The sequence below is a fragment of the Oncorhynchus keta genome, chromosome 32, assembly GCF_023373465.1.
Source record: "Oncorhynchus keta strain PuntledgeMale-10-30-2019 chromosome 32, Oket_V2, whole genome shotgun sequence".
Classification (NCBI taxonomy): domain Eukaryota; kingdom Metazoa; phylum Chordata; class Actinopteri; order Salmoniformes; family Salmonidae; genus Oncorhynchus; species Oncorhynchus keta.
This window is the reverse complement of record NC_068452.1, coordinates 2,921,683-2,935,542: the sequence shown is the minus strand read 5'-3', so window position 1 is coordinate 2,935,542 and position 13,860 is coordinate 2,921,683. Positions and strand designations below refer to the sequence as shown.

The 13,860-nt window shown below is 43.9% G+C and overlaps 1 protein-coding gene across 49 annotated transcripts in view; it reads right to left on the bottom strand.

Annotated features, from left to right (window-relative positions):
* LOC118389406 (ubiquitin carboxyl-terminal hydrolase 43-like) overlaps window positions 1-13,860 on the bottom strand; it is a 117,166-nt gene that overhangs the window by 11,087 nt on the left and 92,219 nt on the right. For all 49 annotated transcript variants that reach the window (XR_008088283.1, XR_008088305.1, XR_008088310.1 and 46 more), the window contains exons 9-11: window positions 7,410-7,513; window positions 1,663-1,740; window positions 1,361-1,490 (exon numbers count right to left, since the gene is read on the bottom strand). Coding sequence is in view for 1 of the 49 variants with exons in the window: in XM_052490329.1 (XP_052346289.1) it covers window positions 1,361-1,490; window positions 1,663-1,740; window positions 7,410-7,513 (312 nt within the window). In the remaining 48 variants the exon portion in view is untranslated. The remainder of the gene's footprint in view (window positions 1-1,360; window positions 1,491-1,662; window positions 1,741-7,409; window positions 7,514-13,860) is intronic.

The window sequence follows — 13,860 nt, the reverse complement described above, 5'->3', positions numbered from 1 at the left end:
ACACACACACACACACACACACACACACCCTTGTCAGTGGGGACACTTCCATGCGTTGTCTGGGGCCAGCACACACACACACACCCTTGTCAGTGGGGACACTTCCATGCGTTGTCTGGGGCCAGTCTTGTCAGTGGGGACACTTCCAGCAGGAGAGAAACACACACACACACACACACACACACACACCCTTGTCAGTGGGGACACTTCCATGCGTCGTCTGGGGCCAGCTGGAGAGACACACACACACACACACACACACACACACACACACCCTTGTCAGTGGGGACACTTCCATGCGTTGTCTGGGGCCAGCTGGAGAGAACACACACACACACACACACCCTTGTCAGTGGGGACACTTCCATGCGTTGTCTGGGGCCAGCTGGAGAGAACACACACACACACACACACACACACACACACCCTTGTCAGTGGGGACACTTCCATGCGTTGTCTGGGGCCAGGGAGGAACACACACACACCCTTGTCAGTGGGGACACTTCACCATGCATCGTCTGGGGCCAGCTGGAGAGAACACACACACACACACACACACACACACACACACACACACACACACACACACACACACACACACCCTTGTCAGTGGGGACACTTCCATGCGTTGTCTGGGGCCAGCAGGAGAGAACACACACACACCCTTGTCAGTGGGGACACTTCCATGCATCGTCTGGGGCCAGCTGGAGAGAACACACACACACACACACACACCCTTGTCAGTGGGGACACTTCCATGCGTCGTCTGGGGCCAGCGGGAAGAGAACACACACACACACACACACACACACACACACACACACACACACACACACACACACACACACACACACACACACACACACACACACACACACACACACACCCTTGTCAGTGGGGACACTTCCATGCGTTGTCTGGGGCCAGCAGGAGAGAACACACACACACACACACCCTTGTCAGTGGGGACACTTCCATGCGTTGTCTGGGGCCAGCTGGAGAGAACACACACACACATGGTCAGTGGTGAAGTCTCAGATAAAGTTATAGTCTTCATACACTACGTTTGTCCAAAACCATATAAAAATACTCAGGGAGTGAGAGTGAAAGAGTGAGTGAGTGAGTGAGTGAGTGAGTGAGTGAGTAAGTGAGAGAGAAATTAACTTATGAATCGACTAATGCAATATTAAAGCTGCTATATGTACTGTAACGTTTTGGTCGACTCGACCCAATTCACATAGAGATCTGTCATTCTCATTGAAAGGAGGTACAATTTCTGCATAGTGCATCTTTAATGTTCAGTACCCAAAGGGTAGGTTAAGACCAGTTGCATTGGACAGTATTGTACAGTCCATGTTACCTGTTCCTCTTTGGTGTAGAGCTGAAAGCACTCGTCCAGGGTACAGCTGTGCTGCTGCAGGTGCTGCTGCTGCTGGACTCTCACACTCTCTGAGTCCTTCACCACCTCCTCCTGGATGTTACCAAACAGACTGACACACACACACACACAGGCAAAAAGTTTGGGTATGAGTGTGTGTGTTTGTGAGAGAGTGAGCGAGATTAATACAGAGTGAATCGTTCTACGCAATAAATAATGGATGTGTGTGTGTGTGTCTGAGTCAATTGATTTGGTGTGTGTACATGTGTATGTCCAGTGCTCACCATTCTTTGATCTTGTGTTCCCACTCAATCACCAGCTTCACGTGGGGTGGTCCTCCTGGGCCACATAACTTCAGGGCTCTGGAAAACATATTACATGATGAATACACACTATCTTCTGAGTACAATATCTACCAGACTACCACTGGGTACAATGTTTACCAGACTACCACTGGATACAATGTTTACCAAACTACCACTGGATACAATGTCTACCAGACTACCACTGGGTACAATGTTTACCAAAGTACCACTGGATACAATGTTTACCAAACTACCACTGGATACAATGTCTACCAGACTACCACTGGATACAGTGTCCACTAGACTACCACTGGGTACAATGTTTACCAAACTACCACTGGATACAGTGTCTACCAGACTACCACTGGATACAATGTCTACCTGACTACCACTGGGTACAATGTTTACCAGACTACCACTGGATACAATGTCTACCTGACTATCACTGGATACAATGTCTACCAAACTACCACTGGATACAGTGTCTACCAGACTACCACTGGATACAGTGTCTACTAGACTACCGATGGGTACAGTGTTTACCAGACTACCACTGGATACAATGTCTACTAGACTACCACTGGATACAGTGTCTACTAGACTACCACTGGATACAATGTTTACCAGACTACCACTGGATACAATGTCTACCACCACTATCACTGGATACAATGTCTACCAGACTACCACTGGATACAATGTCTACCTGACTACCACTGGGTACAATGTTTACCAGACTACCACTGGATACAATGTCTACCTGACTATCACTGGATACAATGTCTACCAAACTACCACTGGATACAGTGTCTACTAGACTACCACTGGATACAGTGTCTACTAGACTACCACTGGGTACAGTGTCTACCAGACTACCACTGGATACAATGTCTACTAGACTACCACTGGATACAGTGTCTACTAGACTACCACTGGATACAATGTCTACCAGACTACCACTGGATACAATGTCTACTAGACTACCACTGGATACAGTGTCTACTAGACTACCACTGGGTACAATGTCTACTAGACTACCACTGGGTACAATGTCTACTAGACTACCACTGGGTACAATGTCTACCAGACTACCACTGGATACAGTGTCTACTAGACTACCACTGGGATAGAGCTGGCCTAGGTATCCCATACAGTGATTTTTTCACATAGACAAAGGTTTGTGTCTCATACCTCAAGGATTACTGTTTTAAAATGCCATTACAATAGGAGTTGTATTATATGTCGTATTACACTGCATTTATCGAAGTCCATCTGTATGTCGTAATACACTAATACACTGTAATACACATCAGTATTCTGCAGCATGATACTTGTAGTATTCCCAGTTTGTAAGCACAGTCGTCAAGCCTTTGGAATCCAGAAGTGTTAGACATTGTTTTGAGATGCCATTAGGTCCATGCTAATCTTTCCCTATTAGTTATGGAGTATATATATGTGTGTGTGTGTGTGTGTATGTAAACAAACATCAGTATTCTGTATTCTAAGTCAAGCCATTGTTTACCTGAGACTTCCATCACGGTAAAACATTCCTGACTCAAATGTACAGGTAATCTTTGTAGTGAGTTTGATTGATGATAAGAGGTGCTGATGCAGTGGAATAGAATGGGCACCGGTTAGTGGGCACAGTGGGAAGCTCTGAAATGCGCCACTAGGTGTCAGGCTTCCATAAGGTATTGACGTCAAGAGTAAACTCAAACCACATTGATCATAGTGTTGATTACTAAACCAGCATGAAATGAAAGTGACTGAAAAGACATCCATTTAATGAAAGAGACTGCTTTCTGTTATAACTGTGAACTGAGTGCTCTGTACTCTTCTCTGTGACTTTCAACGGTTGCCAAGCAGTTTCCACAAGAGACACGACTCTGTAGTGTGACAAGGATCAATCATCTCCCTTTTGGTCTCATTGACACAAAAGGGGTGCTATAAAAGGCAAACCTTCAACATCTCTCTCTTCAACAATCCCTCTCCAGGAAACAGGGAGTTCTGAGGTAGAAACACAGATGGAGAAATACATCTGGGGAATCAACTTAGTGTCTGAAGCACTGCTGTCAGAAGAACTATTCATTTGGTGTGTGAGCGTGTGTTTGCTTGTGTCCTTGAAAGTGTAAGTTGTAAAGGTAAGTTAGTCCTCGGTTGTGTCAGGGTGCGTGCTGCTGTCTGCCTTTGACTCAACCGAAGGTCACAGTCCCAGTGGCTACAGACAGACAGTGTTGAGTGATGAATACACACTGAGACAGATCTAACACCTCCTCTACCTGCAGGACACTGGGACATAAAGGACACTGGGACATAAAGGACACTGCTTCAATAGTGGATGTAGTCTGACATTTCTCTGTGTGTGTGTGTTCATGGACCAGGGAGATCGCTTTAGTTTGAAGTCAAAGTAGAGACATCTAACCAGGTCCCAAGAAGAATTGCCTTCAAAACCGGCCACTAGGGGGAAAAGTGAGCGCTATTACTTTAAAGTAAGCTGTTGGCTTGCTAGGGCGTTGTGGACAGGGATGGTGGATGGGTTTAAAAGCTGCAATCTGGCGTTGAGGGTTTCGTGTTCAATCCCAGTGCTGGGCAATGGTATAATGCCTTTCCCAAACTTTCACCCCCAGCAAGTGTTTGTATTTAACTTATGTGGAGTTAGGTAACAGTATCTCAACTTAAATGTCAAAAAACAACGTTTACCATGACTTCACCCATAGACGTTTGGAAAAACCTCTCATTTCAAAGTGAAACTGATACCTTGTTAGCATGGACAGGCGTGTGCACACACTGTATGAGCACAAAGGACTGAATCTGTGACTCTTTATAATGTAAAGGATGTTCTTGTGTGTGTGTGTGTGTGTGTGTGTGTGTGTGTGTGTGTGTGTGTGTGTGTAATCATGTCTGGATGCATGTTTATTGTGTTCATCAATATCACCTCAGAATTAACAGCCAGCTTCGCTCCACAGACGACCGCGGCCCCATTAATTCCTTTCACGTTCACACATTATTCCAACCCGCCTTCAAATCCACACAGAAACAATTGCAATTAAGGAAGAGAGGCTGCTTGTCAAAATGAATCTGACTGTGTAATTCAGAGCTGAAAAGTCTGCCACGGTATGAACCCAACGTTTTAAATGCCTGCTTATGACTTTACTAACTGGGGGGCAAAGAGCAGGCACTTAGGCACTATAGCAGAGCTGCTTATAGTATTTGTTTTTGTCTCTGTCATGGAAGAGATTAAAATAAGAGTTACAGAGATGGGGAGAGAGACAGAGTATGATGTCACTGTTATTCTTTTGCCTGGATAAAAATGCTAATCCCACAAAAGGAAATCAAGGAAGACAACCTAGTCCCCCCCCCTCTGAATTCCAATTGTGTTGACTGTATTTTCAGTACAGAATGACCATGTCAAGAGGCACTTGTGTCACAACTCTTTACAATGGATCTTTGTCATGTACTCGGACTTGGAATCCAGCCTCAATACACTCAGACAACAATGCCCTCTGATTCAAAGCACTATTGTGGTTCCAATGTGTCCTTCATACACATGCATGTGTGTCACACACACACGCGCTCCTTGAAAAGCCTGTGTCCCATCCCTTGTCCGTCACACGCCATTCTAATTCCTTCGAGAACAGTCCTACTTCTCAAACCTCCCCCTCCTCTTCACCTTTCCTTTCCCTGCCGATCAATACCACTTCCTTTTATAATACCATACCTCCTGATACCCTGAAGGAGCGGTTGAAATTAGCACCAGGGGAAAGAGTGAGAGAGAGAGAGACACACACATGCATGCACACACTCCCAGAGAGGGTGGTAAGCCTGTCGAGTCCTTTCTTAGTGCCCTTGACCTTTCCCAGTGCACTTTTCCAGTGTCCTAGGGCCACATCTTTGACCTTCAGAGGATCACTCATTCATGGGAGAGCGAAGCTCAGAACCCTTGAAGAGTGTCTGATGATGACACCATGCCCCCCTGCTGTACAGAGCTGTCCACCTACTCAGTCCTCAGGCAACCAGCTACTTGTCAGTCAGCTGCTATTCTCTCTGTCTCTCTCTCCTCCTGTCTGTATACTTGATATGAGGAGAAAGTCTCCTGTCTCCCTGTGTTTGTGGCTCAGCTTCCCCTCTGCCTCTAGCAGAATACCTTCCTGACCACACACATCCCCAATGTGGTTCTTTCCTAAAGAGACTCTTTTCTCTTTAATCGAATCTTGTTCATACCTGAAATTGTTGCCTCAGGCTATGTACTGTTTCTAAGGAACATCATGTTCGACATTGGCCAGGGAAAAGTCTATGAAATAACTTCCATATGACATGTTTGTAAAGCCAACGCTGTGCAGAAGTCAATCCCCCCAAGTCTCCTTGCATGTCCGTTTATGAAAAATGAGTTGGTGCAATTACATTGTAAGAGGAATACAGTAATGCTGTGTTATGATGAAAATATGATTTTTTTCAACATAAAGACCAGACAGAATGGCTCCTCTCTAGCTTTAGGGAAGAACACAGTTGAAATAACAACGAAACCATGTTTTTGTTTATAACCGCATTGTAATTCAAGGACATTGAGAACTGAATGCTCTTGAGTGAGATGAATTGCCAGAACAAAGGATAACGGATAGTCAGCTAGGATACCACTTATTCATTCTGGTCAATTCAACTCAAAGATGATTCAGATCAAGACGTTTTTCTGATCCATCTATGTGTCTCTGTATATAATGGTCAGACGGTTTAACATTCGATGACACATCTTCTCTTGCAATTGCTGATGAGAGAGGGTCACACAGGCAACCCCTCTTCCCCGAACTCACCCACCCCAAGACAAGTGTACTTTTACCTAGCGTCTGACCCCATGTCCCACCTCCTCAGTAGAACTCCTGTGGCTTGAGTCCTACTCCACTATACCGTCACATCACAACAACAGCACAGCTTTAGATGGAGCTCCCTGTGGCTCCTACGACAGCTGAACCCGCTCTACAGGAGGGAGAATAAAGGCTCTTGTCTTATCTTCACTGCGGCTTGATTCCTCTACCTTTTTACAGTAAACCCCTCGTGGCTCATTGGCTTCTCAAAGGCCCTGTTTGCACAGAATAGGCAAGTGATCTCTACTTCAACATGACATTCATTCACCTGTGATGTTTCTGAGTGTTCAGAGATACCGTGGTTTACCATTTTATGTCTGACAGTGAAAAAAAAAGATACTCAATGACAGGCATTTGAGTAGGCTTTATGTACAAATAGTAGCTTAGTTCAGGTATTTTGACAGAGAGAGAGAGAGAGAGAGAGAGAGAGAGAGAGAGTGAGAGAGAGTGAGAGAAAGAGAGAGAGAAAAAGAGAAAAAGAGAGATAAGAGTGTGAGTGCGAGAAAGAGAGAGATAGGAGAAAGAGAGAGCGTGAGAGAGAAAGAGAGAGCGAGAGAAAAAGAGAGAATGAAAGAGAAAAAGAGAGATAAGAGTGTGAGTGCGAGAGAGAGAGAGAGAGGAGAGAGAAAGAGAGAGCGTGAGAGAGAAAGAGAGAGAAAGAGAGAGTGCGAGAGAATGAAAGAGAAAAAGAGAGATGTGAGTGCGAGAGAGAGAAAGAGAGAGCGTGAGAGAGAAAGAGAGAGAAAGAGAGAGAGTGCGAGAGAAAAAGAGAGAATGAAAGAGAAAAAGAGAGATAAGAGTGTGAGTGCGAGAGAGAGAGAGAAAGCGCGCGAGAGAGATGGATAATGCAGGTGCTGGTGGTCTTACCTGTCCACGGCAGGGTGGAAGAGAGGGCATCCATCTTGTGGGGACAGGTAGCTGTAGGAGGCAGATCCTCCCACCACTCTGACCTTGAACAGCAACCCTGCATTCTGTAGGGCGAAACGGGCATTCAACGAGATAAGTGAGACATGAGATAAGACGAGGTAATATGACACTAGAGGAGATATCGTACAAACTGTTTCTATAATACAAGTGCATTGTAATACTGTAAGAACACTGCGGGAGCAAGCAGTACGGTATCTTTCTTTTTACTAAAGTAAAAATGTATCACAAACGGGCATAGGTTCCACTCATAACAACAGGTTTGTTAGCGGTGTCTCTAAGCTCCACAGCTCCACCCTTGACTGAACAATGTGCATTAGGAGATGAATTAGACAAGAGGGGCTAAGTTATTAGAAGGTAGAGAGGAGAATCACGTCGCAAATTAAACCTAATGGTCTCATTTGGAATGAAGGCCGCTGGAGAATAGAGCCGCAGCCAAGCATACAGAGAAATAAATGAGTAACCCTGCGTCCCAAACGGCAACCTGTTCCCTACACAGGGCACTACTAGAGCCATAGGGCTCTGGTCAAAAGTAGTGCACTGTGTAGGGAATAGGGTCTCACTTGGGATGAATCCTAGTTAATAAGACCGTAACCACCAAATGAAAATGGCAAAGAAGTATTTTGTTCGGGGTAGTGGACCATACATATGCGGTTGTGAGGCTATCTTTCGTAAGACCATAATGAACAAGTCATCGTTGATGAGCAATTAGGGTGAGTTTATATGTGAGTTTAAGGGACATTTGGAACTCGAGGGAACTTCTTTGGATGAGGGAGAGTGGAGTGAAAGTGAGTGGAGGAGGTGTGTGTGTGTGTGTGTTTGTGTGCATGTTGAAGATTAGATAAACACCTGTTTATTTAATGCCTGTGAAGATTTCATGTCACATCACTGTCTTTCTGGAGGATATTTGTACTACTTTTAATATGTCTGGATTAGGGACAAATCAAGTGCGATTAAATATTAAACCGACATAGCCATGAGGAGAGAATATCCTTATCTTCCTTTTCAGCAAATGTTTGTATTTGTTGGGTACAGACACAAATTATCAAAAAACCCAGCTTGCGAGAACAACAAACTGTATGGTGCAGAAAATACACCAAGCCTGGATGACTTGGTCAAAATCAAATGACACCCTATTCCCTATATAGTGCACTACTTCTGCATGGGGTGCCATTTCCAACACACATGGGATCCTTTTCAAAGAGACACATCCTCCCGGAGCCTCAAAGTTATCTGTCTCGTACATTCTGATCCAACTTGTAGATTTGATCCAACAGTTATCAGCATACTGCCGACTGAACCAAATCAAATGTTATTTGTCACATGCGAATCTCAGGACCCATGCCAAATCTTTTCAGTCTCCTGAGGGGGAATAGGTTTTGTCGTGCCCTCTTCAGGACTGTCTTGGTGTGCTTGGACCATGTTAGTTTGTTGGTGATGTGGACACCAAGGAACTTGAAGCTCTCAGCCTGCTCCACTACAGCCCCGTCGATAAGAATGGGCGTGCCCTGTCCCCTTCTTCCTGTAGTCCACAATCATCTCCTTTGTCTGAAGTTGACACAATGCTGGAATGACTCATATGTAGGTGGGTACTAAAGCTTTTATGTAATGTGGGATCTACCAAGTGCAAGATCTGACCTCTACAACACATGGTGTGGCAAGGAACTTACCACACCATTTCGATACGGATTTTTCTGCTCCCTAAATCATAATCCTTCATATGAACTGCAGCTTGGTCCATTGATAATGTATGAACTGCAGCTTTTTATGTTAGTTTGATGTTAAGCTAATATGAAATGTGAATACAGATAGATAGATAGATAGATAGATAGATAGATAGATAGATAGATAGATAGATAGATAGATAGATAGATAGATAGATAGATAGATGGATAGATAGATAGATAGATAGATAGATAGATAGATAGATAGATAGATAGATAGATAGATAGATAGATAGATAGATAGATAGAGAGGGTTCAAGGGAAGTTGAAGTTTATACATTGAGCAGCCGACATGCATCATTTATCTGATGTAACATTGTGTGTGAGCATGAAACATGAGGTCAAACTAAGGATCACATTAAAGGCCTAGTGCAGTCAAAAATGAGATTTTACTGTGTTTTATATATAGCTATACATATCCACACTATGAGTTTGGAATAATACTGTGAAACTGTGAAAATGATGATAATGCCCTTTAAGTGTAAGAGCTGTTTGAAAAGATTGGCTGAAATGTCTAGACTGTTTTGGTGGTGCAACGATGTACGCTGAAAGTCGGGAAGCAAGTTCAGGGAGTGAATCCGTTGAATAAATAAAAGAACAAAACAAGAAACACAAACAGCGCACCGACCTAGAACAGGAACAATGACGACTGGGGAAGAAACCAAAGGGAGTGACATATAAAGGGCAGGTAATCAAGGAGGTGATTGAGACCAGGTGAGTGTCATAATGCGCGTAAGGATGGTGACAGGTGTGCGCCATTTCGAGCAGTCTGGTGACCTAGAGGCCGGAGAGGGAGCCCTCGTGACTTGATGCACTGGGCAGAGTGGTGGAGTTATGTCAGCATCCATACATCACACTGTGGCTTCTGCCCTGATAACACACAGATTTGTTCCAGAATACAGGGAGAGACTAAAGACAAGACCGGTATTACGTAGACCGGTATGTCCTCAGTTTGTTACAGTGGATCCACTATAGACATTATAAATACTGTAAGCAATGAGCCCCTTCCCCTGGCCATCCAGCATTCACTATACACTTTAGGGCTACTCTACACACACATTAACTTCTTCGAGATAGGGGGCGCTCTTTTAATTTTTGGATAAAAAACGTTCCCGTTTTAAACAAGATATTTTGTCACGAAAAGATGCTCGACTATGCATGTAATTGACAGCTTTGGAAAGAAAAAACTCTTGACGTTTCCAAAACTGCAAAGATATTATCTGTGAGTGCCCCAGAACTAATGCTACAGGTGAAACCAAGATGAAATTTCATACAGGAAATGGTCCAGATTTTGAATGCCCTGTGTTCCAATGTCTCCTTATATGGCTGTGAATGCGCCAGGAATGAGCCTGCACTTTCTGTCGTTTCCCCAAGGTGTCTGCAGCATTGTGACGTATTTGTAGGCATATCATTGGAAGATTGACCATAAGAGACTACATTTACCAGGTGTCCGCCTGGTGTCCTCCTCCTGCGTAATCTCCAGGTCCATGCGCGTTCCATTTTCTTCAGAGGAGAAACCAAACTGCCACGAATTATTTATCATCGATAGATATGTGAAAAACACCTTGAGGATTGATTCTAAACAACGTTTGCCATGTTTCTGTCGATATTATGGAGTTAATTTGGAAAAAAGTTTGCGTTGTAATGACTTAATTTTCGGGTTTTTTCTTACCCAAACGTGATGAACAAAACGGAGCGATTTGTCCTACACAAATAATCTTTTTGGAAAAACTGAACATTTGCTATCTAACTGAGAGTCTCCTCATTGAAAACATCTGAAGTTCTTCAAGGGTACATGATTTTATTTGAATGCTTTTCTTGTTTTTGTGAAAATGTTGCATGCTGAATGCTAGGCTTAATGCTATGCTAGGCTACCGATAATCTTACACAAATGCTTGTTTAGCTATGGTTCAAAAGCATATTTTGAAAATCTGAGATGACAGTATTGTTAAGCAGGAACCACGGTTTGGTACACATGCATTATTTATGACATGACTTGAAAATGTACACTTATGTAACATTAACCTATTAAAGGCAGCACTGTAGTAATGAGGTTTGTGCAGTAGGCTATAGGCCCAAAACATTATCTCTGCATATTGCCCTGCCAATGCATTGTTGTTCTTCTCAGACCATATTAAATGGTTCAGAATGGGAACATGATGCCTACCCGGCGCGCAGGGCAGCTGAATCAGGTGTACCTATCGTCAACAATAAATAATAAAATAAAATATTAATGTATGTTTTTTTTTTTTACATAAATGACCGACTAGGAATGCCTTGGAGATCGACCAGTCAGTGACCACTGCTATAGACAATGACCCCCTCACTTCACCTTGACACTTGCTTTTTATACACACAACTATCCTCAGCTCCTAAGGCGGGCTGCCCTGTCGCTATGGGAGACGCCATGGTGATAGTGTAGTGTTTGACAAGGAGGCCTTATCCAGAGCAAACAGCGCTGGGCTCTAAGTCAAGGTAGTGCAAAGGGTGATAAGCCCCAAACAAGGTCCTACCCCCACAGAGAAGGAACTATTTCTTTACAGCTAATGTTGACACACTGATATGCATCTCCACGGCAACAAGCTCTTTGTTAAGTTAACTCCGTCAAGCTGTGTGACCATCAACTGCACTGTCTGGTTCCCTTTATTTCTCATTCATAGCAAAGCTGTATGCAGACTGAATTCACAGTTAAGTTCCAGGACAGAAGTATTGTTTGGCATTTACTTGTATTTTAGGTGTTTGTTTGACTCCCTGGGGGATTTTTCACTTCAAAGTGTAGTTTGTCCTGCCTTCTCATGTCATTCTTATTTGTTTTGTGGTAGAGGAAATTCACAAGATGTTGTGGCACCTCCTGTGGGTTTCTCAACATCATACAGTGCCTTCAGAAAGTGTTCATACCCCTTGACACATTTTGTTGTATTACAGCCTGAATATAACATTTATTAAAATCATCTACAGACAATACCCCATAATTAAAAAAAAATATATTTTTTTATTTTACCTTTATTTAACTAGGCAAGTCAGTTAAGAACAAATTCTTATTTTCCTAGGAACAGTGGGTTAACTGCCTGTTCAGGGGCAGAACAACAGATTTGTACCTTGTCAGCTCGGGGATTTGAACTTGCAACCTTTCGGTTACTAGTCCATCACTCTAACCACTAGGCTACCCTGCCGCCCCATGAAAAAATGAAGTTTTTAGAAAGAAAAAAAAAACAGGATCTCGCGCATCAGCAGGGGTGACCGGTCCGCTCCTGATCCCGGGTTCATCCCCTTTGACAGTGTCCTGCGGCAGGAGCCGCGTGTCGGGGAGGGGGTACGGTCACGTATACTCCCTCTCCGGCCTCTAGGTCATCAGCCTGCTGATTAACCCGCACACCTGTCACCATCGTCTCACACACCTGTACCTCATGACACTCACCTGGACTCCCATCACCTCCTTGATTATCTTCCCTATATCTGTCACTCCCCTTGGTTATTTCCTCAGGTATCGTTGACTCTGTTTTCATGTCGGTGCGTTGTTTGTGTTACGTGTTTATGGTTTCAATTATTTATTCAAACACTCACTCCCTGCCCTTGCTTCCCGACTCTCAGCGCACTTGTTACACATCTAGAGTTAATTGCTATGGTGAGAGAACAATGGGGCTGTCCTGGCAGTTACAAGGAGCAGTGACACAGCAGATAATGTGTCTCAGGCAGAGTCTAAACTGACTGGGTGTAAATGGAGAGTCCTGAGACAGTCCCTACGGCCACTCCGGTTGAAGGAACACCTCCCGTTTGAAATTAAAGCCAACTCCCTCTCATGATGAGGTTATTTTATCCAGGAAGTTGTTGAGGACTCAAGAGCACACGGACGCACACACACGGTGGCTTGTGTCTTAAGAGTGTCTGCATACGTTCCAAATGGCGCCGGACGAAATGGCAGCAGTTTTACGGGCGCCTTACCAATTGTACTATTATGTGTGTTTTTTCGCGTTATTTGTAACTTATTTTGTACATAATGTTTCTGCAACCATATCTTACGGCAAAAAATAACTCCTCCTAGGATTAGAAAAATATTTCGTAAGGAACCGCGGAAGGCGAGTGGGAAAGCTGCAGTTTACTGTCAATATTACTCGCCAACATACAATCATTGGACAATAAATTAGACGAGGTACGATCACGAATATCCTACCAACAGGACATCAAAAACAACAGCTGGTGCACGAAATCTAAGGAAGTGTCTAAATTTTACTGGCCTGAAGTAGAGTATCTTATGATAAACTGTACACAACACTATTTGCCAAGAGAGTTTTCATCTATACTTTTCGTGGCTGTTTATTTACCACCACAGACGGATGCTGGCACTAAGACCGCACTCAGCTGTATAAGGAAATAAGCAAACAGGAAACTGCTCACCCAGAGGCAGCGCTCCTAGTGGCCAGAGACTTTAATGCAGGGAAACTTAAATCAGTTTGACCTAATCTCTATCAACGCGCAACCAGAGGGAAAAAACATTCTAGATCACCTGTACTCCACACACAGAGACTCATACAAAGCTCTCCCTCTGACCACAATTCTATCCTCCTGATTCCTGCTTACAAGCAAAAAGTAAAGCAGGAAGCACCAGTGACTCGGTCTTTAAAAAAGTGGTCAGATGAAGCAGATGCTAAACTACAGGACTGTTTTGCTAT